This window comes from Solea senegalensis, linkage group LG17 (assembly GCF_019176455.1).
Source record: "Solea senegalensis isolate Sse05_10M linkage group LG17, IFAPA_SoseM_1, whole genome shotgun sequence".
Classification (NCBI taxonomy): domain Eukaryota; kingdom Metazoa; phylum Chordata; class Actinopteri; order Pleuronectiformes; family Soleidae; genus Solea; species Solea senegalensis.
In genome coordinates, this window is record NC_058037.1 from 8,842,387 (window position 1) to 8,870,303 (window position 27,917).

General features: G+C 42.1%; 2 protein-coding genes across 2 annotated transcripts in view; both read right to left on the bottom strand.

Moving 5' to 3' along the window:
- The window catches only part of itsn2a (intersectin 2a), a 34,165-nt gene extending 13,687 nt beyond the window's left edge, over positions 1–20,478 (bottom strand). The window contains exons 1-19 of the mRNA XM_044048890.1: positions 20,364–20,478; positions 13,693–13,758; positions 8,722–8,814; positions 8,543–8,606; positions 7,960–8,135; positions 7,440–7,649; positions 6,435–6,528; positions 4,531–4,673; positions 4,293–4,356; positions 3,974–4,111; positions 3,781–3,887; positions 3,436–3,698; positions 3,201–3,350; positions 2,964–3,104; positions 2,771–2,858; positions 2,540–2,679; positions 1,613–1,693; positions 947–1,078; positions 280–729 (exon numbers count right to left, since the gene is read on the bottom strand). Of these exons, the coding sequence (XP_043904825.1) occupies positions 280–729; positions 947–1,078; positions 1,613–1,693; positions 2,540–2,679; positions 2,771–2,858; positions 2,964–3,104; positions 3,201–3,350; positions 3,436–3,698; positions 3,781–3,887; positions 3,974–4,111; positions 4,293–4,356; positions 4,531–4,673; positions 6,435–6,528; positions 7,440–7,649; positions 7,960–8,135; positions 8,543–8,606; positions 8,722–8,814; positions 13,693–13,699 (2,541 nt within the window). The 5' untranslated portion in view covers positions 13,700–13,758; positions 20,364–20,478. The remainder of the gene's footprint in view (positions 1–279; positions 730–946; positions 1,079–1,612; positions 1,694–2,539; positions 2,680–2,770; positions 2,859–2,963; positions 3,105–3,200; positions 3,351–3,435; positions 3,699–3,780; positions 3,888–3,973; positions 4,112–4,292; positions 4,357–4,530; positions 4,674–6,434; positions 6,529–7,439; positions 7,650–7,959; positions 8,136–8,542; positions 8,607–8,721; positions 8,815–13,692; positions 13,759–20,363) is intronic.
- Positions 20,479–21,601: 1,123 nt separating this feature from the next.
- On the bottom strand, positions 21,602–27,901 carry ddx1 (DEAD (Asp-Glu-Ala-Asp) box helicase 1). Its single transcript, XM_044048886.1, has 26 exons — positions 27,837–27,901; positions 27,705–27,756; positions 27,475–27,538; positions 27,362–27,391; positions 27,145–27,241; positions 26,993–27,040; positions 26,782–26,865; positions 26,588–26,671; positions 26,408–26,484; positions 26,242–26,314; positions 26,055–26,131; positions 25,855–25,969; positions 25,632–25,770; positions 25,430–25,490; positions 25,212–25,310; positions 25,014–25,103; positions 24,410–24,598; positions 24,215–24,266; positions 23,949–24,095; positions 23,678–23,769; positions 23,518–23,590; positions 23,310–23,382; positions 22,923–22,965; positions 22,751–22,846; positions 22,302–22,422; positions 21,602–22,213 (listed from the first exon to the last, which is right to left on the bottom strand). Exons 1-26 carry the CDS (start codon positions 27,847–27,849, stop codon positions 22,083–22,085), a joined length of 2,220 nt encoding a protein of 739 aa, XP_043904821.1. The 5' UTR covers positions 27,850–27,901; the 3' UTR covers positions 21,602–22,082.
- Between the last annotated feature and the right edge of the window lie 16 nt (positions 27,902–27,917).

The following is a 27,917-nucleotide window of genomic DNA, read 5'->3' on the forward strand; positions in this document are numbered from 1 at the left end:
AAAAAAAAAATCAATTGAAATTATCAATTTATTTTACCATGTATAATTATGTGGGGATGTTGCATAGCAATAATTATAAAATAATAAATTGCTTCCGATGAATTTTAATTGGATGTACAGAATGTTATGGGCCACATTAAACGTGCCAATGAGGCAGTGAAAGTTAAATTAAAAAAAATAAATGAATCATGACGTATTTATGTGACAGGAAGCGCCGTTAACACAGCAGCTGCATGTAAACGTGGGACAGTGCGAGTGCGGTGTGTGCGTCTCGCATACCTCTATGAGACAGTCCCCGTCTATACTCAGCTCATCCGCGTTGCGGGCGACAAATGAGTACAGGGCTCTGTACGGGGTCAGCTTCACCGACCGCTTTCCCACCGACACCAGCTGCTGCCCTCTTTGCTGCTCCTCATCCTCTTTCCTCCTCCTCTCTTCTTCCTCTTTCCATTTTCTTTCTTCCTCCTCCTTTTTCCTCTTCTTCTCTTCCTCCTCCTCTCGCCTTCTCCGGCTCTCCTCTTCCCGCGCTTTCTCCTGGGCTGCTCGGAGGCAAGCCAGTGCCTCCCTCTCCTCTTCCTCCTTCCTCTGTCTGGCCCTCTGCTCCTCCAGGAGCTTCCTCTGCCGGGCCTCCTCCTCCTCCTTCTCCCTCCGCTCCTGTTCCCTTCTCTCCTGTTCCCTCCGCTCCTGTTCCTTCCTCTCCTGCTCTCTCCGCTCCTGTTCCTTCCTCTCCTGCTCTCTCCGCTCCTGTTCCTTCCTCTCCTGCTCCCTCCGCTCCTGTTCCTTCCTCTCCTGCTCCCTCCGCTCCTGTTCCTTCCTCTCTTGCTCCAACTTGGCCCGTCTGTGAAGTAAATTTCAAATCTTAAGCGCCTTCGTAACCACAAAACAATGCAAATCCGCTACTTGCACCGACGGTAAATCACACGCTTGCAGGCACTCACCTGGCCGCCTCCTCGTCCTCCTTCCTCTTCCTTTCTCTCTCCTCCTCCCTGCGCCTTTGCAGCTCCCTGAGTTTCTCCTCTTTGACTCTGTACAGGTCGTCCAGCACAGTCTGCTGCTTCACCTGCTTCTCCCTCAGCTCCTGATGCAGTCACAAGATCGGGGGGGAGAACCCCGACACAAGCATAGTCATAATTAATTAATTTATTTTTATTTATTTATTTATTTATTCGCCACAAACACACAAAGCAGATATCTGTATTTATTTTACAATTTCTGCTCAATCCACAGAAGGCGGCATGAAGCACAATATGGCGGTATTTGATGCAACTGAATAAATGCATTCCAAACATGCAAAAAAACCTGTCTAACATGCAGACACGTGAAGTTGAGGTTATGTTTTCTCTTCGTTACAGTGTGTGTGTGTGTGTGTGTTTTACCCTCAAAGTGCATCCTGCTTACACTGAAAACACACGCTAGAACAAATCCATACAAGAGAAAACTAAAATGCGGGATGAGCGAACAGATTGGATCATCGCAGGACGAAAAGGAGACAAAGAGGAAAAACGAGAGACGCAAAAAAAGGCATGAGAAGGAGTGGTGAAAATGATTGCACAGTAGGAGGGAGAGAGAGAGAGAGAGAGAGAGAGAGAGACAGAGGAGGAGGAAGGACAACCTTGATGAGAAGGAAGAGCTGGCTGAGGCAGGCCAGGAGAGACAGAAGGCCCCGCAGGACACAGTCATCCATATCCCCAAGCTATGAGTGATGATAAAGGGGACGGGAAAATGGGGATGACAGAGGGAAAACATTCAAGGGAAACGCAATTGATGCACACGCAGATGAAGGAAGGTTGTGAGAGGAAAAAGAAACGCATCCAGTAAGTGGGAAGCAGAAGAAAGGGAGAGGAAGGAGAGAAAGGAAAGGGTTAAAAGCAGTTAAGAACGGCAGTTAAGAAAAACTGAAAGCAATTTTACAGACTGAAGAAAATGGCCTTATTTATGCCGAAACTGTTAGTGAGACGGTTTGACATCATTCGTCCCCGGGGTCTAAAAAATTTGACACTCTGCCAGACAAGGTGTGCGTGTGTGTGTGTGTGTGTGTGTGTGTGTGCATAATCATTATTTAGATGACATGGTTTTTGTTGCCTGAAGGGTGAAACTCTAGAGCTACTGTGACCAGTTGAACGAGATCTCGTCGCAGTATTTCAAAAACTCCTGGGTTTGCTCTGTTACAATGGAGCCTGCACTGAAGCAGAGAGCAATTTTAAACGTCCCTTTATTAAGTTGCAGGCAGTCTTTTCTTTCCAGTTTTCTGCACTAAATGAAAATGGATGTAATTTGAACGTGACCTCGATGTTTATGTAATGGCTTCCATAATTACAGCAAGTGTTTTGACTTTGATCAGGGATGGAAATTCATGCAAACCCAATGAATTTTTTGTGTGACATAATTTTCTCAATTCATTTATTGTAAATGATGTTTCCCTAAAGATTTATGGCGGACGTCACAGACCAGAACTCTACATCCCGCTAAACACTGTGCTCTCTCTGACCAGGATTCATTTATTTCATTTCATCTTAAGTGAATTTGGTCGTTCACCGACCTTAAGCTCTTTGTTGTACTGCTCCATCTGGGACAATTTGTCCGTCGTCTCCCTCTCCAGGGTATCGAGTTGGTCTTTCAGCCTCCGGCAGTTCACACTTTTCTCTGTTACACTTGTGGTCAGATTGGTCAAAGACTCCGCTACAAGCCAAAGGGCAAAGGTCAGAGACGACAGAGACCGGCACAGTGATACTGGGTCTGTATATTTTGGAGGAGGGCATTTGTTACCCACCTGGGAGTTTGTTGAGGGTGATGTTTCGCAGCTTCTCAGTCAGCCTCTGTTGCTCTGGAACCAGCTGTGAGAGCTTCCTCTGCCACTCCTGCGAACCAATCCATACAAACAGAAACAGAAAGTATGTTGACAGAAACAACTTCCATTTTAAAGTTCGATGGGCAGGACTGCAACAAACAAAGTTCCCTTTGACCTCAAACTGTAGCTGCAGTGTGTTGATCTCCGCGATGCGTGCGTCCCTCTTCTGGTTGACGAGGTCCACCTCCGCCTTCTGAATCCGCCTTTTGCTCTGCGCGTCACGGAGCCGGTCTGAGATCTGCTTGTGTTTGGTGCCCTGCAGACCAGACGACACCGCTCTATCATAGCCATAGCTTCATGAACACTGGACATTTGTGAGCGCGCACACATGTGAGAGTCAACGCAGTCTCACCACAGCCTCCAGCTCCAACTCCAGACTTCTCTTTTTGGCCCTGAGGTGAGAGATTTCCTCCTGCTCCCCCTCTCTCCTCCTGCCCAGCTCCTCCTTTCTCCCCCGTTCCCACTCCTCCCTTCGCTGGCGCTCCATCTCCTGCTTTGCTGCCTTGAAGTATCAAGAAAGAGAATCACAAGATAGAAGTATCTAATGTAGATGGCATTTTATAAGCGAGACTACCTCTCCCACTCACCTCTTTCCTTTCCAGCTCCCGCAGTCTCTCCTCCTCCCTCTGTCTCTCCATCTCTCTCTGCCTCTCCAACCGTCTCTCCTCCTCCAGCCTCCTACGGTTCTCCTGCTCCCTGGCCTCCCTCTCCCTCCTTTCCTGGGCATCCCTTTCCTCCCTCTCCCTCCTCTCTCTCTCTTTCCTCTGTTCATCTTCCAGAGCCAGTCTCCGCTTCTCCAGCTCGGCGCTGCCTCGTGCAAAGTTCTCTTTCAGCTTGTCTTCAAAGGACACTAAGAGAGAGATGCAGGAAACGGGTGAAGGTGAGAAACTCACAGTTGTGGCAACACGTGCAGTGTGTGGAGCACGGCATACCACTGCTCTTGCCTTTTTGCAGAGGTTCTGGCTCGGTTGTGTCAATTAAACAGGGAGTTATGTAGGGCCCCGTTCCATTGACAAGCTCACTGGACTTGACTCCTCCTCTGAAACAAGAAAAAGGAAATGTGTGCATGTTGTATATGAATAATAATTGAAGTCTTTGTGTCAATCCTGTGTGTGTGTGTGTTACCTGAGAGAAGGAGGCACCAGGTCTTGAGGCAGGGTGAGTGGAAGAGGTCGACCAGTTTTCGCCATTTCCACCAGGTGCATGGCCAGAATGAACTCATCGGCTCGTAGCTGACCATCCCTGTCCACATCTGCCAGGGTCCTACGATGAGTCCCATAGTGCTTAGTGTCATGTTTAAATGACTTAAATTGACTTAAAATGACACGTTTAACGTTACTTTAACACTGCAAAATGGAATATGTAGAAGAAGGCATGAGCGGTATGAGCACATCATTTGATGGGAAAACAACTTTTCTCTGACAACATTTCAAGTCATACTCACCAGATGGTGGCTAGCTGCGTCTGCGTCAGGTTTGATGAAATCAATGCATTTCTAACCTGAGGTCCTGAGAAGTCAAAATGACATTAAAAAAAAAAAAAGTCTGTCAAGTTCCGTCAAGTCAGAAAATCACAACAACCCTTGAGCTGACCCTGATCACGCTCCGTCAAACTGCCGAGCAGCCGAGCGCTCCCAGAGACGCTCGTCTTTATTCAGGCGAGTGTCTGTGTGTTTGACGCACCTGATAAGTAGCCACTCATGAGCTTGTCCAGCGTGTTGAACTGCTGACGGTACTTGAGTCTGGAGGCCTGCGGTACGGCCCAGTCACTTGCACCGGTCTTTGGAGAGCTACTGGCCAAAGACGTGGTCGAGGAAGAATTCGAACTACGGGCAAAGAAAAGAGAGAGACGTGTCAACGTGCCAGTGTGTCACCTACAGAGAAAGTCACGATAATACAATGTGGTCAGGATTTTCTCCCCCGTAGTCAAGCCTCGACTTAAAACCACTAATTGCTCCGAGACTCCCCGGTGTTATTTCCCAGCTCTTAATTAGCTATAGAGGACGATAGTGCAAACAACCACATGATTCTCTGAAACAAGACAGCGCCGTACTCCCCGGCAAAGCTAATCAACCACTCTGTTTTTGTTATAAACAATGTGTCCGCAAGAACAGCAAAGCGGACAGGCTGGTTCAATCACGTTCATATGTGTTATAGCTGGGTGGAAGCTCGCACCTCTCCTCTGAAAGAGAAGAGGCTTCAGGGAGACAAAGGGAGATGGAGTGTGGGATCCTCCCTCTGCCCGGGGGCTTGTTCCCATGTGTGTCTATGCCTGAGTGCTGTACGTGTGTGCGCGCTTACGCATGTGTATAAAAAGAAAAATAAGAGCAGGAATATGGTCACATATTAAAAACTTTGTTCAGCATGATGCTGGAGGTTAAATATTCACAACTAGAAGGAACTGGTGAGGCTACAGTCGTGCTGGATCAACCCGTATTTACTTTGTGGAGCTATTAATGCTTGCCTCACCACCTACACCCTCAGGTCAGGACTTTTTTTTTGTATGAGCCATTCAAAACAATGAAATCAGACACTCCTCGTACCCTTTTTCCCCAAACCAAACAAAACACCACAAGGAGGATCACGGACATTAGATACTACTGTTCCGCCTCGCTCCTTACTACATCCCACCAGTAACGTTTTCAGGTCGAGATGAAGAACTGGTATTTTCCTTGCACATGATGTGATGAATCCCACTGGTCTCAGGTTATTCCTGTTCCTTTGCTTAGTGAAGACACACAGGAAGCGCACTGAGCTTTAAGCTGCGACACTAACATTTGGCGTAAAACAACATTATCACTAACAAAGCTAAAGTTAACATCCTGATGTTTTTTTTACTAACATTTACACTGTTTACATTGTACACTATCTTGTTTTCAGCTTGTTTACATGTACACATTGGCTGACACACAGGGGGATATTATCAGTTTTGCAGATTTGGTCATAAACTAAACCAAAGTGTAGCTGAATTTAAATATATGGCTTGTAAAGCTAGATGTAAAGCCAAGGAAGACATTAGGATTCATTCTAATAGCTGTACATCATTTCATGGCAATCACAGAAAAAGTAGAGATTAAGTCAAAATGAAAAAATAAACAATAGATGGAAACCTCCCAATTTTATCGATTGTATTCTCATTGATAAAATCATCCTAATAAAATGTCATTCGACTCCCATTTTCCTCTAATATCTCACTCGAGACAAGTCAACTTCCTACACTTGCCAACTTCTAGATCTGAGCATCTGATTTCAAAATGCCCTTCCTGTTCCCTCTGTTATCAAAGTGTTTCATCTTCCTGTGTTCTCATTCTGGGTCTTTCCCCCCTGCAAACCCCCAAACTAATGGGCTATCTTGGCTGTGTGTGACTCTCTGCATAATAAATGTAACATCTTACTGGAAAATGACATACTTGGTTCTTAATTTATATTTCAACCAGATGCTTATGTGCAGACGGAGGAAATGTGGTTTTGTGAACGGCAGATTAATTGTGGACACTGATCTTGGTATAAAATTAGCACCAGTAGCTCAACAGGCTATTTGGGGGTACTTAGTTATTTAGTGGAGAGTGGATACAGTTGGGCCTCACCTGCTGGATCCAAGGTCCAGGAGAGAGTTGGCTTTTGACATGCCAGTGTTTGGAGAGAAGGCCATGGGTGAGGAGAAGCCAGAGAGAGGGAGCGCTGTTTAAAAAAAAAATTAAAAAAGGAGGTCAGTTTGTAGCGAGATCTCATTGTCACATAATTCGACTTGCTGTGAGAAAACGCACGAATGCTTCTGCGAATACGCGGTGTGCGCACGTGGTCTTTTTTCTTATGCAATCAATCTTTAACACGCTGCAGAGGGCCGCCGCTGCCCTTGAACGTGAGCACATCTAATCTTATCTGCTCACACTTAACAGTCGCAGCACACACAGCTCCGTCCGGCAGCGACGTTATTGACATCTGGCTGAAAACAAAGTGACAGTGGTAGTGTGCAAACGCCACACTGAACAGGATTAGTCTACACTGTAGCACCAATGCTTAGTCTACTCATTTTCTTGAGAGTGTTCATTTCACCAGTTAAACACAGTGAGATTAAAAGAGAGCGCATCCACAGGAAGGACATAGAAGGTTAGAGATAAGTGAGTCAATTAGAAATCTAGAGAGAATTAAGGATGAAATGACTGAGAATATACTGTATGTTATACCCACACCTGGGATAACTGATGATTTTGTATATGCATGAAAACTCAGTGAACTCTGCATTTAAATACCTTGTTCATTACGTTCTCGCTAAGTTGTTCAAGGTAGCTTCGATTTATTGACTTATTTGTTAACAGGGTTGGACCATTAAGATTTTAGTTAAAGTATTGCTCAATCTAGAGCTGCAACTAACGATTATTTTCAGAATCCATTAATCTGTGGATTATCTTCTCGATTAATCGTTTGGTCCATAAAATATCAGAAAACCTTAAAAAATGGTGATTGGTGTACGTCAAACCTGGAAATGATGATGTTCTCAAATGTCTTGTTTTTTTCTACAGACCAAAATTCATGCACATACATGCGCATTTCAAACTCAACATAAGGAAAGGTTCCACTGCAGAACCAACCTGCATTGTTGGGAACAAGTGGAGGGGTGAGGAGGTTAATGTTGCCGTTGGGGAGTCCAGCGTTTCCCAGGGAGGTGATGAGGGGCAGAGTCATTGGTGTTGGCATCAGGGGTTGTACAGGTACAGAGGGCATGGGGGGGTTGGCTGACATGGGTGTTAGGATGGACATGGATGACAGACCAATGGACAGGTTTGGCATTGAACCCATTCCTACAAAGAGGGAATACACAGGGTGAACAGAGTTAACACACACACATGAATGTTTTAGACACTGGGGTGAAAGTTTGATTATAAAATCCATGAAATTACTCAAAATCAAGTGAGTTAAAAATGTTATTTGGCTCAATCAAGGACCGATGCATATAATTCCTTGAAAGCTGCATTCATTTTGAGCCATTTTGAAATAACTATAGCATTTCTTGTCGTTTTCCATTGCACTAAAAACACCAGCAAGAGAGAGAGACTGTGTTTTAAAAGAAAGAATGAAACTGTAACGCATTATATTTAACAGCCATTTTACCAAAACGTGCGGATGAAGGTACGGTAGAAACCGAATTGGAGACAGGAGGCTGCTTCATGACGATCGGCAGGGAGGAGGGTGGGTTCCGCCCCTGAAGCTTGAGTTTGATGAGCTTCATAGCTATGGAAAACTCCTGTCTGTCCATCTTCCCATCACCATCCATGTCAGCTAGGCTCCTACAGGAGAGGGAGGAGGAGGAGGAGGAGGAGTGGTCAAAACATACATTCCATGTGACTTTCTTTGTATTCCTTAGAGAAGAAATAAGACATTTACACGAGGGACAAAGCTGTGTGGTGGCTCTGCATTTCAGGGGTGTTGTTCACACAAACACCAAAACATACACACTTGCGTGTTCTAATTACAATAAACACATACACACTCTCTCCCCTCTAGCCCCCTCTCTCTCTGTCACACACACAGTTTACTAGGTGGGGCAGGCCTATAGAGGAAATGAGCACTCAGTAGGAAGTTCAAAGCAGGATGAAAGCACCAAACTAACTCTCAAAGAAGGCACGAGTGGAGCCATTCATTCACCTACTGTGGCTTGACAATTCTGAATATTTTTCAGTGAGTTTGTTCTCACCAGATTTCAGCCAGGACAGAAGGAGGCAGGCCAGACTGGAGGAAGAATTTCCTTGCTTGTTCTCCTGCAGATGGATAAAAGCCATAAGAGAGACAGACATTTGATACGGCTCACAGATAATGCAACATGATGTTCCTCATAAACAAACACCATGTCTGTTTGCTATGACAACAGCCTACCTGAGACATAGCCGAGGACGGGGGCGAGGGTGTCAAACTGTTTGTCGTGTTTCCCCCTCTCCTCCGGAGTGATGGCCCACATACAGGCTCCACCTGACAATACGAACAGATAAGGCCGGATTTTAAAGGGTTTTATGTTTACATTTGATCAGATTTGAGAGTCCCTTTTGTCCTAATGACGTATATCCTGTCATTATATTTAATGTGCAGTAACAGGATAAGGGAGCACTTAAAAGTGATGAACCAAAGGGTTTCCTGGTAGCCTTATGCTTAAGTCACATGCCATATTATCACGTCCATGGTTTGAAATTGGCCTGGGAACTTTTCCTAACCTTGTGTGTCTGCATTTTTAAAAAATAAAAGCACAACATGCTCAGAAAAGAAAGTAGGGAGTAAATAAAAGCAGCACATAATATAGCGTTGCGTAATAAATAATAAAAGATAAATGAGAGAATTTGATGAGTTTTTAAAGTAACTAGAACACACTGTCAACTGATGCTGCTGGTTCAACTACAGGGAGGAATGTGATTACAAGATAAAGCTCATTATAACTTTACTTTAATGGACCAATATCATTTGTAAGTATGAAGAATATTCTAGATTAAAAAAAAAACTCCCCACAGCAGAAAGGTTAATAATAAATTCAGTAGGCAGTCTTTTTCTACATCACCATCCAAAATGTCTGCATAATTTCCATCTCAAATGAGGTCTCCCTCTCAGATGAATCCACTCCTAACCACCTCCCGACACTGATTAATGTATAAAAATGTCCAGTAAGCAGTTTTGCACTTTGCTCTAATCTTGCATCTCAAGGTAAATTCAGGGTTGGCAAGGAATTAAACATAAAGTTAAAGTTTGAAACTGTGTGAAATTCTTAATCATATTATAATCATATTGGGGTTTTGATAGCGGGGGTTTGATGATGATCAATCAGGGCATAATAAAAGCCTCTTCTGTCACGGTTTGTTCCCTTAACTTTAAAAGCTCTGAAGTCATTTTAAGAGCATAATTGATTATATGGACATTATGCACAGATGGATCCATCTATATGACAGTAAGTGAAAGACAGGGATGGAGACAAGGGGACAGGCTAGTTGATCAGTTGTAAACTACATTCAAAACGCTTCCTCTTCTTCCTCACCACCTCATCTTTCGGGCCTCCCAGATGTCAGTGATTGTTACCATAGGAACCACAGCAGTACAGCCCTCAAACAAAATGCGAGCACAGACTCGTCACAACAGGGAGTAATGAGTTTGAGAATAAGAAAAACAAATAAATAAAATAACCTGCGCAAAGAAAGGGTCGTTAGGGAGGAGTGGTTGTGTATTTTTCACTCTTTTAATCAACGAATCTAAAGTAAATCAACAGTAAAAACAATTACATCTGAGCAGGAAAGCAATATGATTGTCAGTCACTGTGAACACTTGTCACAATTGATATTACAGCTCTTTAAAGTGATCAAATTTAAAGATGTATAAATACATTATCTTTGCTAATAAATAACAGAAATATGTGATTGCCTTTGATAATATCCTATTCACTGTTTGGATCATAGTACTGAAACGGTATACACAGCATAGCCATTAAATACAAACAATGTCTCTGCTTCTTATTCTTATATAAGATGTTTGATGCATTTTACATCTGAATTCAAACTTTGCACTTTTTAACTTGAACTTTAATACAGCTTTCTGGGAAAAGTGAGATTCCACTTGTATGTGAAACAAAATCAAATACATGGGATGAAAACTGTCTGATTTGGATTATTATTATAAGTGGGAAAATGAATTTCTCAAGGATGTTATGGGTGTATGTCTTTTCAGACCAAGCACCCATGCTGTAATTTATTCACCAGCTTCAGGAAATACCATCCTGCCCATGATGGAACTTCCTCCCCAACACTAACCCAAACATTGTTGACTGCACACACACACACACACATCTCAGAGAAATGACACAATGGAGGGTTGAGCTTCATAAACAGTACAGTATGTAGTCAGACGGTGAAACTGGAACAAGTTCAGGGTAGAAGAGAGAAATATTAAACTTTTCTGCATAGAGCACGAGTAAATTATTTTTAAAACTGCCAGCTTCACTTGGAATTGTCTGCTGTTTGACAAACGGCGCCGACTGCCTTGAGCTAAATTCAATATCGCGACAAACTCACTCTGTCCTGAACCACAACAGCAGCACCTGTTCACATATATGCTTTTTCCCTGACAAAGCCAGCGTTACTGCCCGACCTACTTCTGGCAATGTCAGCAAATCGCAGCTGTTAAAAAAATAGAGTAATTAATCTCACACAGATTTCACTCATTTCACTCATTTAAAAGCTGTTGTGAGTGAGAGAGTGAGGCAATATTTAGCACAGTGCCTATGGGACATGTGGCTAGCATGGCCACGTCCACAGACCTGTGTTGATTCACTGAGAGTAAGTGGGTCATTGCAGAGCTTCTTATGGCAGAGTCCAGAGAGATCTTCTGTGACTTGATGATAGCGTTGGAAACATGTGGCCACTCTGAGATACCATTCAGAAAAGATGCCAATAAAGCCATAAGCTAATTATGATGAGAACTGTGTGCAATTTTTTTCCCAAACGTGCTGTCTTATTAACTTTTTTACATTTAAATGACATACAGGATACACATTGACCTCATGTCTTGCAACCTCAAGAACTTGAGGTCTTCCTATGAAGAAGCCATTATAAAGTTACCGTTTTGATAAATACAAATAAAAATAATCTGCTTACTGACTCCCCAGATCATGTTGTCACGGTACCAGAAATGATTTTATTGTTTTTTTATTTATTGATTGTCTGAGCTAAAATAACAAAGCTCACTCCTCCTCCTCTTATCTCTGGATATGCCTTTAATGTAGCTTATATGTGGCAACCAGTAGTGATGTCACAACTGCATGGCCACCACACTGGTGTCCACTCTTTATTTGACATCCTGATACTGAAGAAGACCTGAAATTAGTGATTGAGACCATTAACTCCCCATGACAATGTTTACTAACGTTATAAAACAAGTGAGAAATAGGTTACTGTTCAACATAATCTTACTTCCTGGTTAGCCTCGACTAGAAAAGCAGACAAATGATGTACCACTGGTGCTATATCCTGCATTGTCTCGCTTTTTTCACAAGTGGACATTACTGAACTTCTACCCTTGAAGCTAAGCTAAGCTAAACTAAGCCAAGCTAACTCCTTCTTTTTTGCGTATACCCTTTTAATGTAGCCTCTGCTGTTTTTGTGCGTGTGTAGTTTTACGTCAATGCTCCCGACTAAATAGTAATATTGAAGTAAACACACCTATGGCAGGCGGTTTTAACATTTAATCGGTAGACAGAGATATTCACTATCGATATCTGCAACGCCATTCTACAGATACAAATATCAACTGTCATTTTGACTTGTATAAACTGAATTGCAAATATCTAAAACTGTAGTAATGGTAATTCCAGATAGTCAAACTTGGCGATTAAATGTTAAAAGGGCTTGCCATACATATGTCCCTGAGGGCAAGCCATGACAGACTGGGTAATAACTCCTGAAAATAGCAGTCATATCTACTGTTGAATCACATAGAAGTACATAGAACTTTAGAATAAGTTTCCGAACATATTATTTTTCCTTTTATTATTGTTACCCATCCCAGGACCTGCTGTTGCCTAGCAATTGTGTTCTAATGACTTACAACATTCACAACTTGTTTCACAAGTCCCACTTGAAGACACCCTGAGAGGAACACATAAAAAAGCCTCCTGCATGGCAACCTTCGGCAAATACACCAAACTGTTCAGTACATGATAAGAAACCATCCTCAAATCACTATTCCTGTACCAACTGTGCCACATGTCAACTGCTTAGCAGCTGCACAAAGCTTGCGAGGCTTTAGCTTGCTTTGTTAGCCCGCGGTGTGCTGTTGTCTTGGTGCTATTTAGTCCTTGCGAGAAGTCAAACCTCCAGGCACAAAGCGCACATCGTCTGGGGAAAACCCCGTCACTGCTTTCATAACCATTCACACTTTACTGGGGACAAGGTAAGGATTCGGATGGCTAGAACACATCAACAGACACGCTGCAACATTTAAGTCCTCAGGAGACACCCCAAAGCCTATTTTTGAAGAACTACTGCATTCTGTCCATCTGTTTTGGAAATTCAAATTGCTTTATAATTGACACACTGCGGATTCAGAGTATTAATGAGTGCAATAACACAAAGACCTCATCCAACCATTGCTATACATTTATATGGAGAAAGTCATCACATACTAATGTTGGTGCAGCTTTCCCCAGTGTATATCTAATGGATGCGATTTAAGTATAGTTGGGCTCAATTCAGTGGCTTTGTTCCACTGCAGAATTATTCATGTGGACAAAATGCATCCAACAAAACACACACATACACACACACACTTTCTCTGAGGCATTTAGTCCCTTGTGGTGCCACAAATCCAGTTCTGTGATCAAAGGCTGGAAACAAGAGGATTAACACACATACACATATTGCTGACCAGTGCTGTCCACACCAAGGACAAAACAAACGGATCACCTTCAAGACTGAGAAGTAGAGTCTCCTACGCAAAACAGACTGTATAGCCTACACCAAATAGCTTATGTAGTTTTAATCAAATATTACTACATGTTGCAGGAGATGTCATGGTATCAGAGATGGGTTCACATAAAAGTCTGATCTTCAGAGCCAGATCAATACAGCTTACAGATAGGACAGGCAATCGCACACTAAAACAAAAGAAGTTTAAGAATCACAATGCCACACTGAAAAAAACACGGTCACACTTGCTTGGTCAGCTCCGTCTTATTTGTCATCCGTTCCGTTTTTTTCTTCTTCCCAATTGAAGTTCATTTTCAGCCTGATCAACCTCCCCTGGGTGCATATTCGCTTCAAATGGACAAATACATGCACGTCATGAGCACACAGATGGACGAAATCAAAATGTTCTTACCATTCATGGCTGCAGGCAGTGAGCACGGGCATTGAGGAAAGTCCTCTACTCAGCTGGCTCAGACATCTGCAGAGAAAGAGAGAGAAAGATGTGAGTGTAATTGTGTGTGTGTGTCAGAGAGCAGTGGGTAGATGTGAGGAGGGCAAGCAAGCATGTGTGACTGATAATGGGAACACAAAATAAAAATTAAATGCATGCAAGCACAAGTGGGGGGAGAAAAAAAAAATCTCATCTCCCCGTTAACAATGCAAGAATGGCACAGTGCATGGCGAATGTGGTGAGGTTTGATGGAGTGAGGGAGGGACAGGGGAGGGGGGAAATAAAGAGAGCAGGGGATGAGGAGAACACAGAGATACAGACAATGCAAACAGGGACATGTAGGCAGGAGGAGGACAGATAGTTGAGGGATACAGAGGAGGGAGGAAATGATGGTGGTCTGAGAGGAAGGCAGCATTTGTTACCGTCTGCTCTTAGATCACGAACGGCAGCTCAAGCCAGCAATCTTTTACAAATCACAGTGTCTTTATATTTCCGAGGGCAATCTGTCATCCGGGATTTTATGTCTGTGCTGTCTGATTTAGTTCAGCTTTTGTTAGAAACATAAATATTTGTCTTACCTTTTGGGGAATATAGTATATACATATATATATATATATATATATATATATATATATATATATATGTCTCACATAACATTTATTTAGCTGACAGTAGAAATACTTGCCTAACTAGCAACATGAATATCTATCATTTATAAGAAATAACCACATTTGTCTTCATAATATACCTTATGGATTACTTTTACAACTTATTTGTGACACAAATGATGTTTTTCTTGCCTAAGAAGCCCTATTTGTGTGAGCAAGAATCTGTCTTATTAAAAACACTTTTGTACGATTACGAATACAAACAGACGTGTGGTTTGACAACTCAGTATTTATAGTATACACAGTTCTCAAGGTCATTTGTTGTTAGGGCTATAACTATCTTTTCTTAACAGGACTATTATACTAATGTAAGCCAGGACAACTCTTCCATGAGCTCATGCAGGTTATAATATTAAACTAGAAAACCGTTCTATCCGAAATCTGAAAACATGAACCTGCACAAAAACATATTCAGCAGTTTCCATGTCTGCTCCATCACTTGTCTGCTTGTTTAATCGTCTCCTTCGGCTGCACGGTTGTTGCTGAATCTTTTTTTTTTCCCCAACTCCACTCTTTCTTGATCATCCATACTTGCTACATGTCCTCATTGAAACCATACCCGCTCCTACATTCTCTCGGACCAATTATTCGAATTCCTCTTCCAATTTGGTTGTTAGGACACATCCCTGCATTGTCTCCTTTCATCCATCTATCCATCTAAAAGCCTATATCGCTGTATAAGTGAGGTTTCAACCCAGCTCTGATTCCCTTTGGGTGAGAGCAATCTCCTCTTCACTTTCACCAAATCATACCATCATACTTTTCCCACTTCACCTTTCACTCTATCGCCTTCCATTTCTACTCCCCTATGTCTTATTCATCCCTCATTCGAACATGCATCCCCTCTTATGAGATTCACACCCAATTCCTTCCCCTTTGCTCCCCTTCTGCTCTAGTTAGTCAACAGCTTCATCTCTCCCTCCCATTTTTTTCTCTGTGGTGGTTGGAGAATAAATCATTGTCTGCACAAGCTGGCACTGCCCATTACTTAAGAGCAATGAACTGCTCGGTGTGGCACATGCACTTGGAAATATCTGCTGTGGCACGTGTGCGAGCTCACTCGCAAAACACACATGAGCAACATCAGCAATGAAACGACACGGTGATGACACGGCGAGCCCACAAGCTGTAAATCCATCCAGGAAAATGCAAACAAATACAAGGAGATGTGTCAAAAAATGAATCTTGCCAATCATATGACACCCAGAGATAGGGGTGGGGGGGAATAATCGATACAGCGATATTATATAGCTTTTGGGACAGGTTTCAGTCCATTAGATGGTGCCAAGCACTCACTCTCACTAGAACTACTGTCAGTATGATTTGCCATCAGAATTAATGTGCAGTGCTTTCTGCTCAGAATCCCACGATGCAATGCTCCTTACACAAATATTAACATTGTGTAACTCAGCTGACAGCGATGACACAAAGTGATAATTATGTAGTTCGTTAGGGAGAACTTGTGCAATATAATCCGTCCGCTCTACAATAAATCCCGACTTCGCGGCGGTCATGATTCATCGTGGTGTCTTCAGGGATTACTTTTTCCAACCCATTGATGGTTGGCTTAAAAAAAACTGCAGAAAAATGCAAATGGAGAACGTCAGTTACTGTTTCCAACACATGATGGTGACCATCTTCAAAATGTGAATAATATCCACTGAGCAGCAGTTTTGCAGAAGGAAACTTCTCGTTGATGAAATAGTTCAGAAAAAAAACCATATATCTCAGATATATGGATGGACTACAACAGCAGAAAACCAAGTCAGACCCTGCTCTAATCATTTTGGATTTTTGACAAAGCCATGAATGAATTCCTGGACCAGACCTCCTTTGTGTCAACAGTCTGGGCCGGTGGTGCAGTAGGGAGTGTCTATTTTGCATAATTTGAGCCCCTCAATAACATTTTTTTATTATTTATTATTTGAATTGTGGCGGACCATGTTCATTCCTTTAGGTCCACAATTGACCACTTGCTAATGGCTACACCCAGTGTGATAATGCACCGTGTCACAAAACCAGAATTCATCTCAAAGTTGTCGTCCTTCTCAAAGAAGTAAACATGGATAATTACGCAGCTGGAAAAACAACAGAAATCATGTGACAAAGTACTGTCAACATGAAGCAGAAACCTTAAAGGAAACTTTAAAGTACTACCCAGTACTTTTATGTTCAGAATGAAATGCCTTAACTGTGTTTCTGTCATAAAGCCAAGTAGGTAAGCATACTGCATACGGTGCACATTTTCATTTTTAATATGCCATAAGACCTATATGAAGACATTAGTATTAAAGTAAAAGTGTGCATGTGGCATAGGTGTGTTGTCGTCATTCCTTTAGGCAAATACTTTGTCTGATCCGCCCTCATACACAAACAATTCTGTACCCTGAGGTGTGTGTGGTATCTAAATACAAGACACTAGGTCTCCTATTGGCTTACGTTAAGACAGCCTTTGTTGTTCAAATAGGACACATCCTGGATTAAAAACAACAGAGGACTCAAACTCTACATCAAACACTGACTGTACCTTCAGAGGTGCTCCACTCATGGCTCCTAAATACACCAGGAGAGCTCGACCGGACTTGAGCACTTGAGATATTGTAAGCAGTTTATTACGCAGTGTGAGCAGTAAAGTGCACTTCAAGTAAAACCAGCGCTCGCTGAAATTATAAATCTGTACAAACACGATGCACAGAAACACTCCTGTAATTAGAATTAAAGGTCCTGCGTGTGTGTTCAATGGGGGGAAATTAAATGTTTTAAGTAGTGTATAACTGCTTTAAAATACAAATTGGTGGGGAGTTTTTGTAGCCTGAGTATAAAACTTCCATATGAACTTAAAGCCTTTGCTTGATGGTGGCTGCTATCTGGTGTTGCCATGTTTCAGCAGCCTGAACGAACAAGTGTCACTTGCTTTGTGAGAGACGATAAGCGGCATCCTTTTTGGTATACAAAGGTCTAATAAGATAATTGGCCTTATCCTATAGTGTGAGGGGTTTACAGACAAGATATTAACGTCATCGGACGCATCAGACTCTACTCGATTTCGTAATCGTAAGTATTACACATGTTCGGTATTTACGACAGAACAGCGATTGAAGGCGTGAGCAGAACCCCCGCAATGAATGAGTTGACCGAGAAACTGATGTTGCACACTTTTGTTCAGAACCGTTGATATCGCCTTCTCAGCAATTACCTCATCCACAGTGGTTTTGCCGACAGTCCGCCTATACGTCTGTTTATATTCTGAAGTCCCGTTAAATCACGCGGGTTTCTGCGAGATCTCAAATCGCCTCCCTGAAATCGTTTGATTAGTGTGGCGCTGCGTCGTGACCGGATCGTCTAGTCTGTGCTTTCTCAGGATTAAAACATTGACAATCGGTTACGAAGTACGTTGTGTCTGTGGTCTCGAACGTTTTTTTAAAATCAAATCCTTTCCATCCATTCAATCCTTGAATATTGACGATAATTTTTCCACATTGTCACATAAAACATTGGGCATTAAAAATGTGATTCAGGCAAAGACCGATGGAGGCAACAGCAACATTACTCTAGTAAAGCGAGCTGGCTGCAAACAGGTGTATGACTGAAAACATAAAGACGCACCAATGAAAAGTTGCTGTCTCCAAAAACAAGGTTGTTTGACAGGGGAACTGCTTCTTATCCGCTCCTTCCAGCGTTGCCATTGTATATAAATTCTCCCTCACTGCTTGAGGCTGAACTACGCAGCATACAAATAATATTCCATCTTTCTGTAACAAAACTGTACACAGTGCAGCTTTATTTCAAAGTTTGTTTTCTAACTTATCTTCCTGAGGGCACAACACAGAACAAAAGATATACCATCCATCCAACTCCTAATGTGGGTCGCTGTTGCAGTGGCAGCATCCGAAAACAAAGTAACCCAGACATGGTGTACTGATGTGGAGAAATGCTGCACATACTGTAGCACATCCACAGTTTGTGATTTGGGGAACAGTGTGAGTCGCTATAAGGGCCAGTGATTGCTTTGCTGACCCACTGCACAGAGCGAGAAAAACGAATCAAAGAACCTTTGACTCTGCCCTGCATGCTGATTGACACCTGTGTGTGCTGCACTGGACCAGTCGGATGTGCGTATCAATGTGTCGGCCTGTGTGTGCGCGCGCGAGTGGGTCTGACACACACTCCTCACACAGAGGGGGAGCCTGTTCTGGCAGACACAGCCCAGGAAGCAGCGCCGAGGCCGGGGAAAGAAAGAATCCTGTGTGTTTGTGTGTGTCCCATGTGTATGTGCTCGCTTGTCGGCGCAAAACGCACACAAACACACCCACACATACATAACATGGACACACATGCACCAACTATAATCTTCCTCTGTTGTGGTGCAGGTGAAAAATCAGGGTGTCTCCACTCAAAGGTCCTTATATTTATCCGCCTAATGCATATGTGGGTCACCTCAAACAATGAAAGCCTCTGCTTCCTCGAAACAACCCTCCCCCAGAGCGCTTAAAAATGCACACTCATCAGTGCATCCTACCTCTGATTCTTACCTGAGTAACTTTGGCACAAAGGGTTTTACCCTTGACTCGCAGAACAACACAAAACTGCCACTAAAGGAGTCATCCTTCATGGCACAATCACATCAAAGTACATCCTGAACGTCACACTTCCAATCAGAAAATGAGTGCACATTATGTGCATGACGTGAATTTGTCTGTGTGTGTTACACAGTGCTTTGTTTCTTGGCAGGTTGTGGATATGCAACAGTCTCTGTGACTGTGCCAGATGTCACGGGAACGGCGGTTCAAATGGACTTTGCCACTTCAGCAAAGAAAACCTCCCCTTTCTATTTTGACTGAGAGCAGCAGAGGGCACAAACACACACACACACACACACACACACAAACACACACAAACGAAGCAATCTTTATAATTAGTTGGTACTGCAGTGAATGAACACTTAACAAGTCAACTGTGGTCTGGTCTCCCACAGGAACTATGAAACTGCACTGACGACTCCCCACATTCAACACCACCAGTAACAATGCACCTGACAGGATTCAAACATGGTGGCTGTTTAAAACTTACATTTAAAGGGATAAATCAGGTTGGAGTGTCATCAGTGTGTCACATACATATTTAAATCAGCTTTTTGTGTTCAGTTTTCAAAAGGGCTTTCTGACATGATGGTAAACTGCTGTGAAATTATTACAGCTGCTTTCAACGCGTAACATACTGACTATATAGAAAAAAATTAACTATAAACATGACAACAATTACAAGAAGCACACAAAAGGATACATAGCGTTCCAAAAAGAGTCTCTGTGCTGGTGGGTAAAGTAAGACTATCACTCATCCTCCTCAGTCTCCTGTGGGAGAAATCTACAAACACTATAATACATATTTTACTTATTTCTAATAATCTATCTGACATATGGCAATCTGTAATATCCACTGAACCTTATGCACCTGTGAATGTCATTTAATTCTGTTAGAAGCAAGAATAGATTAGAATAGATTAGATGTGTGTGCCATAAAGACTCACTTACACCTGCTTTAAAAGTAAAAAGAAAAAGAAAAAAGGAAACGTATTTCTAATATCCACAACAACATTCATGACGACCCTTGATACTGCCAATGGCAATGTATTATCTTGACAGCAGCCCATATCCCTATCTTTAATTTATTTTATGTTACGTACATTTTTCTTCTATTCTTAATCGCATACAATGTGATTTAGGGTTTACCGGCAATCTTTCACATGTCCACACATTTTCATTGTACTACGGTTTTTGAAAGCGCGGTGTTTAATCCAGGTACGCTGCACTGACTCGCTCTTTTTTTGGGATTTAATGAAGCAGAACACCGCTCTTACCTTGGCAGGAAAAGGTACACACAAGGTCAGCAGCGACAGTGTCAACAAGCAGAGTCATGATTTAGTCTCGCCCTGCTCGACGTTTTTATTTATTTATGTTCATTTACCTGTTGCAGCAGCACAGCGGATCTGCTACGACATCCAGGCTGAAGAGTGGAGGAGACACTGCTGCTGCCGCTGCTGAAGAGAGAGGGAGGGAGCGAGCGATCCGACAGCAGCTGCCAGGGCGGGCGTGGTCTTGGAATGGGCGTCTCCATCACGGAGTCAAGCCGTGCGTAGTTACGCACAGGGTTTCTCGGGAAGTCCCTTTCAAAATAAGACTCATGGTGGTACAGTAACATGCACCAACATGAGAGGTGTAGAATGTTACTGAGTCAGAATTATTATATCTTTTTTACACAAAGGAACAGCACAACTATAATCCCTCATCCACTCCTTTGCAACACTTTAAGATAATAAAACAAAAACATGCAGAAGTGAAACACCTTCTCTCATGAACTGTATTTTGAAGGCAGGCACAATCAATGAGAATGTTGTTCAAATCAAGTTGCTGACAGAATTCATATTCCTTTTGAAACAATAACATATCCATTTACACTAATTGCTGAGATTTACAATATAGTCTATTGTTTTTTTTTGCCCAATTTATCTTCGGAGGGCTGCTCTGAGAAATCAAGTAATTTTCAAGAAACCCACAAAGATCTGCAGGAATGACAAGGCTAAAATGAGAAAACTTACCTTTCTCTTTGTTTTTTTATTTTTGCCACCAAGGAAATGTAATTTTTGGGAATAATTTCATACATAATGTGCATTTTGGATTGTCATAATTAGTCTTTGTACTTACCTTATGTTTACAGTATGTGCCTGTTTACTGCATTAGTAAACGTACTCTTTGTACAGTATTTTGACTACATCACTGTTTGAAGACTGTTTTTTCCTGTAAGACTTGCATCTCCATATCTGACATACACTTGTCCACACAGGTATGTGTGGTGCACGCGGACGCCTACATCTTTAGAAAAAGCAGATTATAAATAGTTTTCAGGGAGATCAAGCCATGCAGAAACACTTAGGATAAATGAAATTAGGATGTTCTTAAAAACAAACTTCCACAATTTGGAGACCACAACATCCAACTATTCCGATTCCCCTTCTGTTTCTGAACTTCAGTTCAAACACCATAGTCAAATTAAGATTTGTTGTATTAAAATTTGGTCAAGTCAGCCATTAAATCTTTCAGTCAGCTTTGCCTCAACAGGAATACAAAACATGCAAATTGCTACGCAATGCAATGCTATGCAAATTGCTACACCTGTTCTGAGGAAAAAACACAAAACCAAAGAGAGCAGGCTACTAGAGTTTATTTCAGAAAATAAATCAATCAGTTCACAAAATGGCACCCACTCTAGTAATTTACTCCAACGGGAAACTTAAATCGGTTGTATTGATCAGCAAACAGAACACAAAATCTAACAAATTAGGTTTGCAAGGGCAGAGAAAGTCCTTGAGATGGACACTCTGAAAACAAGGAGGGCAGCAGTCGAAACAGGCCGTCACACTGAAAACTTCCCACTTCCAACATCCAAAGAAACTCTGGACTATAAGGACATAGTGAGTAATGTTGATATTTCAACACCGTAAAATAAAATTACTTATCGGATTAATGAGTTACGTTTTGCCATTTGAGTGGAAACAAATTTGACATATCACTACTCACTTCTTAATTGCACAAAAATGTTGTATCCTGAAGCTTTAACTTTTCGAAAGAAAACATTTTCTTTGTTCTGCATCAGCAGTATTACTGTGTAGTGCTAGTTGGGGGAAGTTTAGAAGGCTCTGAAGAGCTGGTTTGGCAGGTATCCGAGGTGGAGGAAGGAAGTTTGGGCTTCACTCTCGAGGCTAGCGAGCTCCTGGACCGTCGGAGCCAACGCGTCCACGTGACCCTTGTAGTTACCACCTGGAGAGAAAGGTCACAGGGTTGTTGTTGTTCAAGTCACGATCATATGCTGCAGTGCGATCGCTTGTCTTATTTTTAGGTCACATACCTCCCGTTGCCCTGCGCTGACCATAAGTGACCTTTCCATCAAACTCATCCACAGGTATTTTAAGGTCTGGCTCGCACTGGGTGATGGTGCACTTCAGATGCTCCTCGATATCTGACAGGAGCTGCGATCAGAGGAGAGAAAGAGAAAAGGACACAAACAGGATTGAGAAAGGATGATGTGGGGGAGTGGAGTGATGTCATACAATTACAGAAGAAAAAGTGAGTGTGTGTGTGTGTGTGTGAGTTTTCAGAGCAAGAACAGCACTTTAATGCCCACTGGGGTTTTTTCCTGTGAATGTGTTGATCGTACACACGACACACCTTTTAAGCCCGAGGGTGTCGTTTCTGTCTGGATAACAAATGCATCTGCTGCTTATCAAATCTAAAAGGCACCACTGCTGACGCCGAGATGGAGTCATCATCTCCAACAAGCAAAACAAACACATTCACCTCTTTCTCATTGTACCAGATGGTGCAACCTCCGTCCTCCTTCAGGCGGGTGTTATAGCAACCCCTGCCTCGGTTAGGGCAAACATGGTACCACACCTGCACAAAATTTATTTTACTTTAAAAATCAAGAAACAGAATCAACATTGTGTGTTTTTAAAATCACTGACCCTACCTTCTCTTTTTCCATAGCAACTAAGGAAATAGCCAGTCCCATTCTGTAAAGTGAAGATACAATAATTATACTTAATCTTTTATAATTGCTCAATCACTCAAATCACTTGATTGTATGAAAATACAAAAGCTCACAAATGACAAACTAAATGTCTTTTGAGTTTCGATGCCAACTGAAGACTACATAATGTTCTCCAACACAACAGGAAGGGAAGGGAAGGATGAGGGGAGGGATATTCAACTGCAACGTGCACCAATAAATAAAACACACCAATAAATGTTGACATTTTATGGTGCATTATGCAGAGATTTGAGGTCACTGTGATGATACATTTGATTGCTTTACAAATCCACTTGATAGCAAACAGAATTTCACTCAATTATTTACCTCTCGGCTCGTCCGACTCTGCCGATGCGATGGACGTAGTTCTGCTTCTCATCTGGCAGAGTCACGTTAATCACTTGAGTAAAAACAATGTGAGGGTAGGAGACGGAGAGAAGAGTGAATAATAATCGTAAATAAATTTACGAATTTGAAATGGTACGCAAGAATAAAAGGAGATTTTACAATGCAACGTTTGAAATATATCTGTTACCGTGAGGAACACCGTGGATGTCAATTCCTCTCGCAGCTACATCTGTGCAGATCAGGAGCCTCACCTCTTTTCTCTAGAGAAATGAATCAATAAATCATTCAAAAATCTTCCAAGTTCTGATTACGTCTGCAAAAGTATCAATTAGTTTTTCTTCTTTTACCTTGAAACGATCCAAGTTATTTTTACGCTCATTGGGTTTGCGATCGCCATGGAGACAAACACAAGAAAACTGGTGGCTTTTACTATCTGGACCTGAAGAGCATAATTTTGTTCATACGTTAATATTGGGGGAAATGTTCACCATTTTCTATTCATTGGTTCGAGTGACTGGATTTCAAATATGTCCTTCAGTGTTTCTTGGGAACACTACATTCACCCAATATCACCTGAGGTATGAAGACAGAAATACAAGTGGCCGAAATGGCTCCTACCTCCTCCTTGCTGGATGAAGTACTGTTCCATGTTGTCACAGTCGATCTTGGTGCGACAGAAGACTATGGCCTGGTCCATTTTGTGCTCTTTGATGGCCCTCACTGTGTACTCGCCCTTCAGCATCTTAATCGCTTCTGACCACATTTCTAAAATGCACACACACTTGCTTTAATGCCAGATTAATTCAATAAATTAGCCACAAAGCAATTCAATTTGTGTGTGACAAAATCAAAGAGTCAGAGATCTGCTGCTCATCTTCTCTTACCTGCAGAATTGGCTCCCGGTCTGGTGTTATCTTTGGCATGGACTTCGTCAGTCTACCCACAGAACAATGGAACAAAGAAGAAGAAAAGCGTAGTCAAAATCTTAATCTAGACCAACAAGACATGCCAACTCAGAGTAATGGATTATTTTTGACAGAACGTAAACAACTCCTTGTGCCTCCACATGTGGGACTTACGCGGATGTGGTTTTTACCCAGACGCTCCCAGAGACGATCGACTTTAGGGTTCACAGGCACCACCACGTGATGGACAGTCTCTGGGACAGAGTCCTCACCCTTCAAGTCCACCCATGTGGGAAAATGCATGATGCGCTCGGACAACTTCTTCACGTCAAAGGAGTGGAGAGTGGCTGAACAAACGATCACCTGGGAAAAACACATGAATCAAACATAAATCGCTTTGAACAAGTGACAAATACTTGAGTGCATGGTCTCTCTTCAGACTGGGTGTGAACATAGCGGTGCGCTTCTCCAAATCTGTGCAGAGTGAGTTTTCCCACTCAGAAATACTCATGTTCTAGAGTCAAATGATTCACTTTCAAAATAACAGACACATGCCAAACATTTCTTTATATTCAACTGATCTTCTAGCTCTTAAAACAATTCATTTGTGTTACTATAATACCACATTTGTCCATTTTGTACTTTCTTTGTTAACTAGCAAGAGTAAATTGATTAAATATTGATCAAACCATCTGCCCATCCAACTTAAAAACACAGAATAATCCCTGAAAGTGAAGTCAGTGAATTCTATGTTTTTTATCACACATGGACGTTTTACCTGCAGCCTCTTGCCGTCAGACGTCACCTGTGGGATTTGGTTATGGATTCTGTTGATAAAATCTGTATAGCCTGCTGAGAGGAGGCCATCCTGAAGACACAGAGAATCATCAATCAAGAGACGTCACTTTTAACCCTCAATTAAAAACAGTAACTGTTCACACAAGGCTGTGACTTTCTATGCTTTTGCTCAACATACACACTCATCCAGGACCAGAAAGCGAATTTGGGACAGACTGAGTTTCCCAGTGGATATGAGGTCATCCAGTCTGCCAGGTGTTCCCACCACAATGTCAACCTGATGAAATGACATACAGAGGGTAGGAAAGATGAAAATGAATTAGTAATAACACTGAACCGTGTGAGGAAAAGTGAACAAAATCCAATGAATGTGAAGGGACCGCACATCTCCCTTACCCCTTGTTCCAAGACAGACAGCTGCTCCTTTGCTGCCACACCACCAATCACCAGCAGTTCCCTGCAATAACAGATTGACAATTTATAGACTGAGCACTGACTCCATCTTCTGGTATCACATTGATATTACACATATGCTGGGAAAAGCAGGCAAATGTACAGTAGCTATAAAAGTAAAGCATGCCAGCTCAGAACAACCTACCTGAGTTTGGGGTTGTCTACATATTTCTTAAAGTGTTTAACGTTGTTCAGGGTTTGCTCAGCTAATTCTTTTGACGGCTCGAGGATCAGGGCTTTGGGAGCATTGGATGATACTTTCACCTGACTGACTTTAGCACTGCCTGCACAGAAAGAAAAATGGACAGATACTCAAATAAGCAATACATTTCATGTCATTGGTTTGAAATGAGGTCGCAGCTACACACCTGTCTGAGAGGATTTGATGGCGTGAGCCTCTGGTGCCTGATCCAGGGCAACAAACCCACTTTTGGGGGGGTTTTTAAAGGTCTCCCCTCCAAAGTTGAACTTCAGCTCTGCATTCTGACAGACACAAATGGAAGAAATTAAAACAACAATCTGCTAACAGACATTGGTATTTGTTCTTAAAAACATTCTATTGTGCTACCTTGAGCACGCAGGAGGCAAAGAAGGCCTGATTCTTCAGATTCTGTGGGATTTCAAAAGCCAAGCCGAGGTCGTTGCCTGAAGGAGGAAACCAGAAACAAAGTGGCAAGACGCATAGGAAAAGTGGTATTTAAAATCCATTGCCTATCTTACATTATAGCAATAAATAAATTTGAACTGCAACACACCATTTTTGGAGAAGGAAATTTGGCTTTTGTCTAAATCCAGGTAGCATCCAATTGTATCATGCATAGTAAACTCCTGCAAAAACAAGAGATAACAAGGAGGATGTGTATTTAATTATTACAGAATTATTGACAACCCCCAATACCAGGGCAATTCATTAACTCTTACCTCTCCATAGCTGTCAAACTGCTTGTTGTTTGATTTCTTTCCAGTCCCTCCAAACCCAAAACCATATTTATCAGTTCCTGTAAAGAGAAGACTGAATTAGTGCTGCACTGAGAACACTGAGACGTGTTGTATTTTACAGCATGTCTCTGAAAAACAGACGTAAAAGAAGAGAAGACTCACCCAAGTCCAACGCTGCCTGACTGGTGGACCAGCCTATTCTACACAGACCCTGATCATGGCAGGTCACCTCATAATAGTACTTTCCTGCAAACCAAAACACATGGAATGCAATCAATAATGTTGAATAAATAGTTGGCACCGTGTGAAACGCATCAAATCCTAATTGATGTGCATACTGTGTGTGCATTACACACCTTTGGTGACACCTTTTGTAGAGCGACAGCCATGCCACTCTTTAAACTCCCTGCTCTGGCAGCACAGTCCATCTCCACCAATAGCTGGACAGGTAAAAACAAAAAGAGACGATAAGGCTTCAGGTAGAAAGCTGAAACACTAACAGATACACCCAAGCAGCTTCCTCAGTGCTGGATTATAACACTTGGTGCTCATTTCTCCTGCTCTTACCAAAGGCTGTGCTGCGGTCATATGGATTCATCTGCCAGTTGTTGAAAACTGAGACAATGAAGAGACAAACAGCAAGTCCAACATGAAGACATTATTTTTTTACTTTATAAATCACAATCTGTAAACAAACGGCAATATTAAGATTATCTCACTTGCTCCCCCAGTCTTGATGGAGGCTCTCCCCTTCTTGCCTTCCTGCTGATCCTTCAGGGTCTCATATACAATCTGGATCACAGGGATACTGAAGGCCTATACATGACGATTGACATAATTTAGCTTTGCTGTGCTGTTAAATCTAATTTAAAATGGTAATTTACAAATAAAATTAAATGCAACGTTGAATTCAGCTAAATAAATATAAGTACTTACTCCTGTTTTACCACTCCCAGTTTCTGCTGCCTAAACGAAACAAAGAAAAAAACACTTTCAAAAGCTGCAGAATACAAATTTAGTGTTTTGGACAGAAAGAGATAAGGAGTTACCATGAGTACGTCTCCTCCACCAAGAATAAGGGGAATAGACTCTGCTTGTATGTCAGTAGGTAGCCTAAAACCAAGTGATTCAAATAAAAAGGCATTACGTAAATGAATAAAAGGGCATTATGTGAATAAATAAATAGCGAATCAATAATACATTAACACATAGACAACTATAAGCATGATTTAGCTAATCTAAGGTGCACGTTCGGCACACATTCCTGCCAGTCACTTACAGCCAGTCCATCTCTTCCACAGCCTGCGCGATCTCAGGCATAACTCCCATTTCTATTGAGCAAAAGTCACATGTAATACGTTCAATACAAATAAGAATGTGACAACAATCGAAGTTAAAATAAATGTCTCACCAGAAAACGCCATGATTGCTGATGTGACTGTAACCCAATCGGATGTGACGTGTTCTCATTTTAAAGCTCGGTGTCACATCT

Bases quoted from the DNA above. Each gene is read 5' to 3' on its own strand.
- ddx1 (XM_044048886.1), bottom strand. The intron at 24,599-25,013 runs GTAAAACGTCCA...TGTTTTTCCCAG, and splicing joins CTGACGGCAAGAGGCTGCAG to GTGATCGTTTGTTCAGCCAC. The intron at 23,591-23,677 runs GTAAAAGAAGAA...TCATTTCTCTAG, and splicing joins ATAACTTGGATCGTTTCAAG to AGAAAAGAGGTGAGGCTCCT.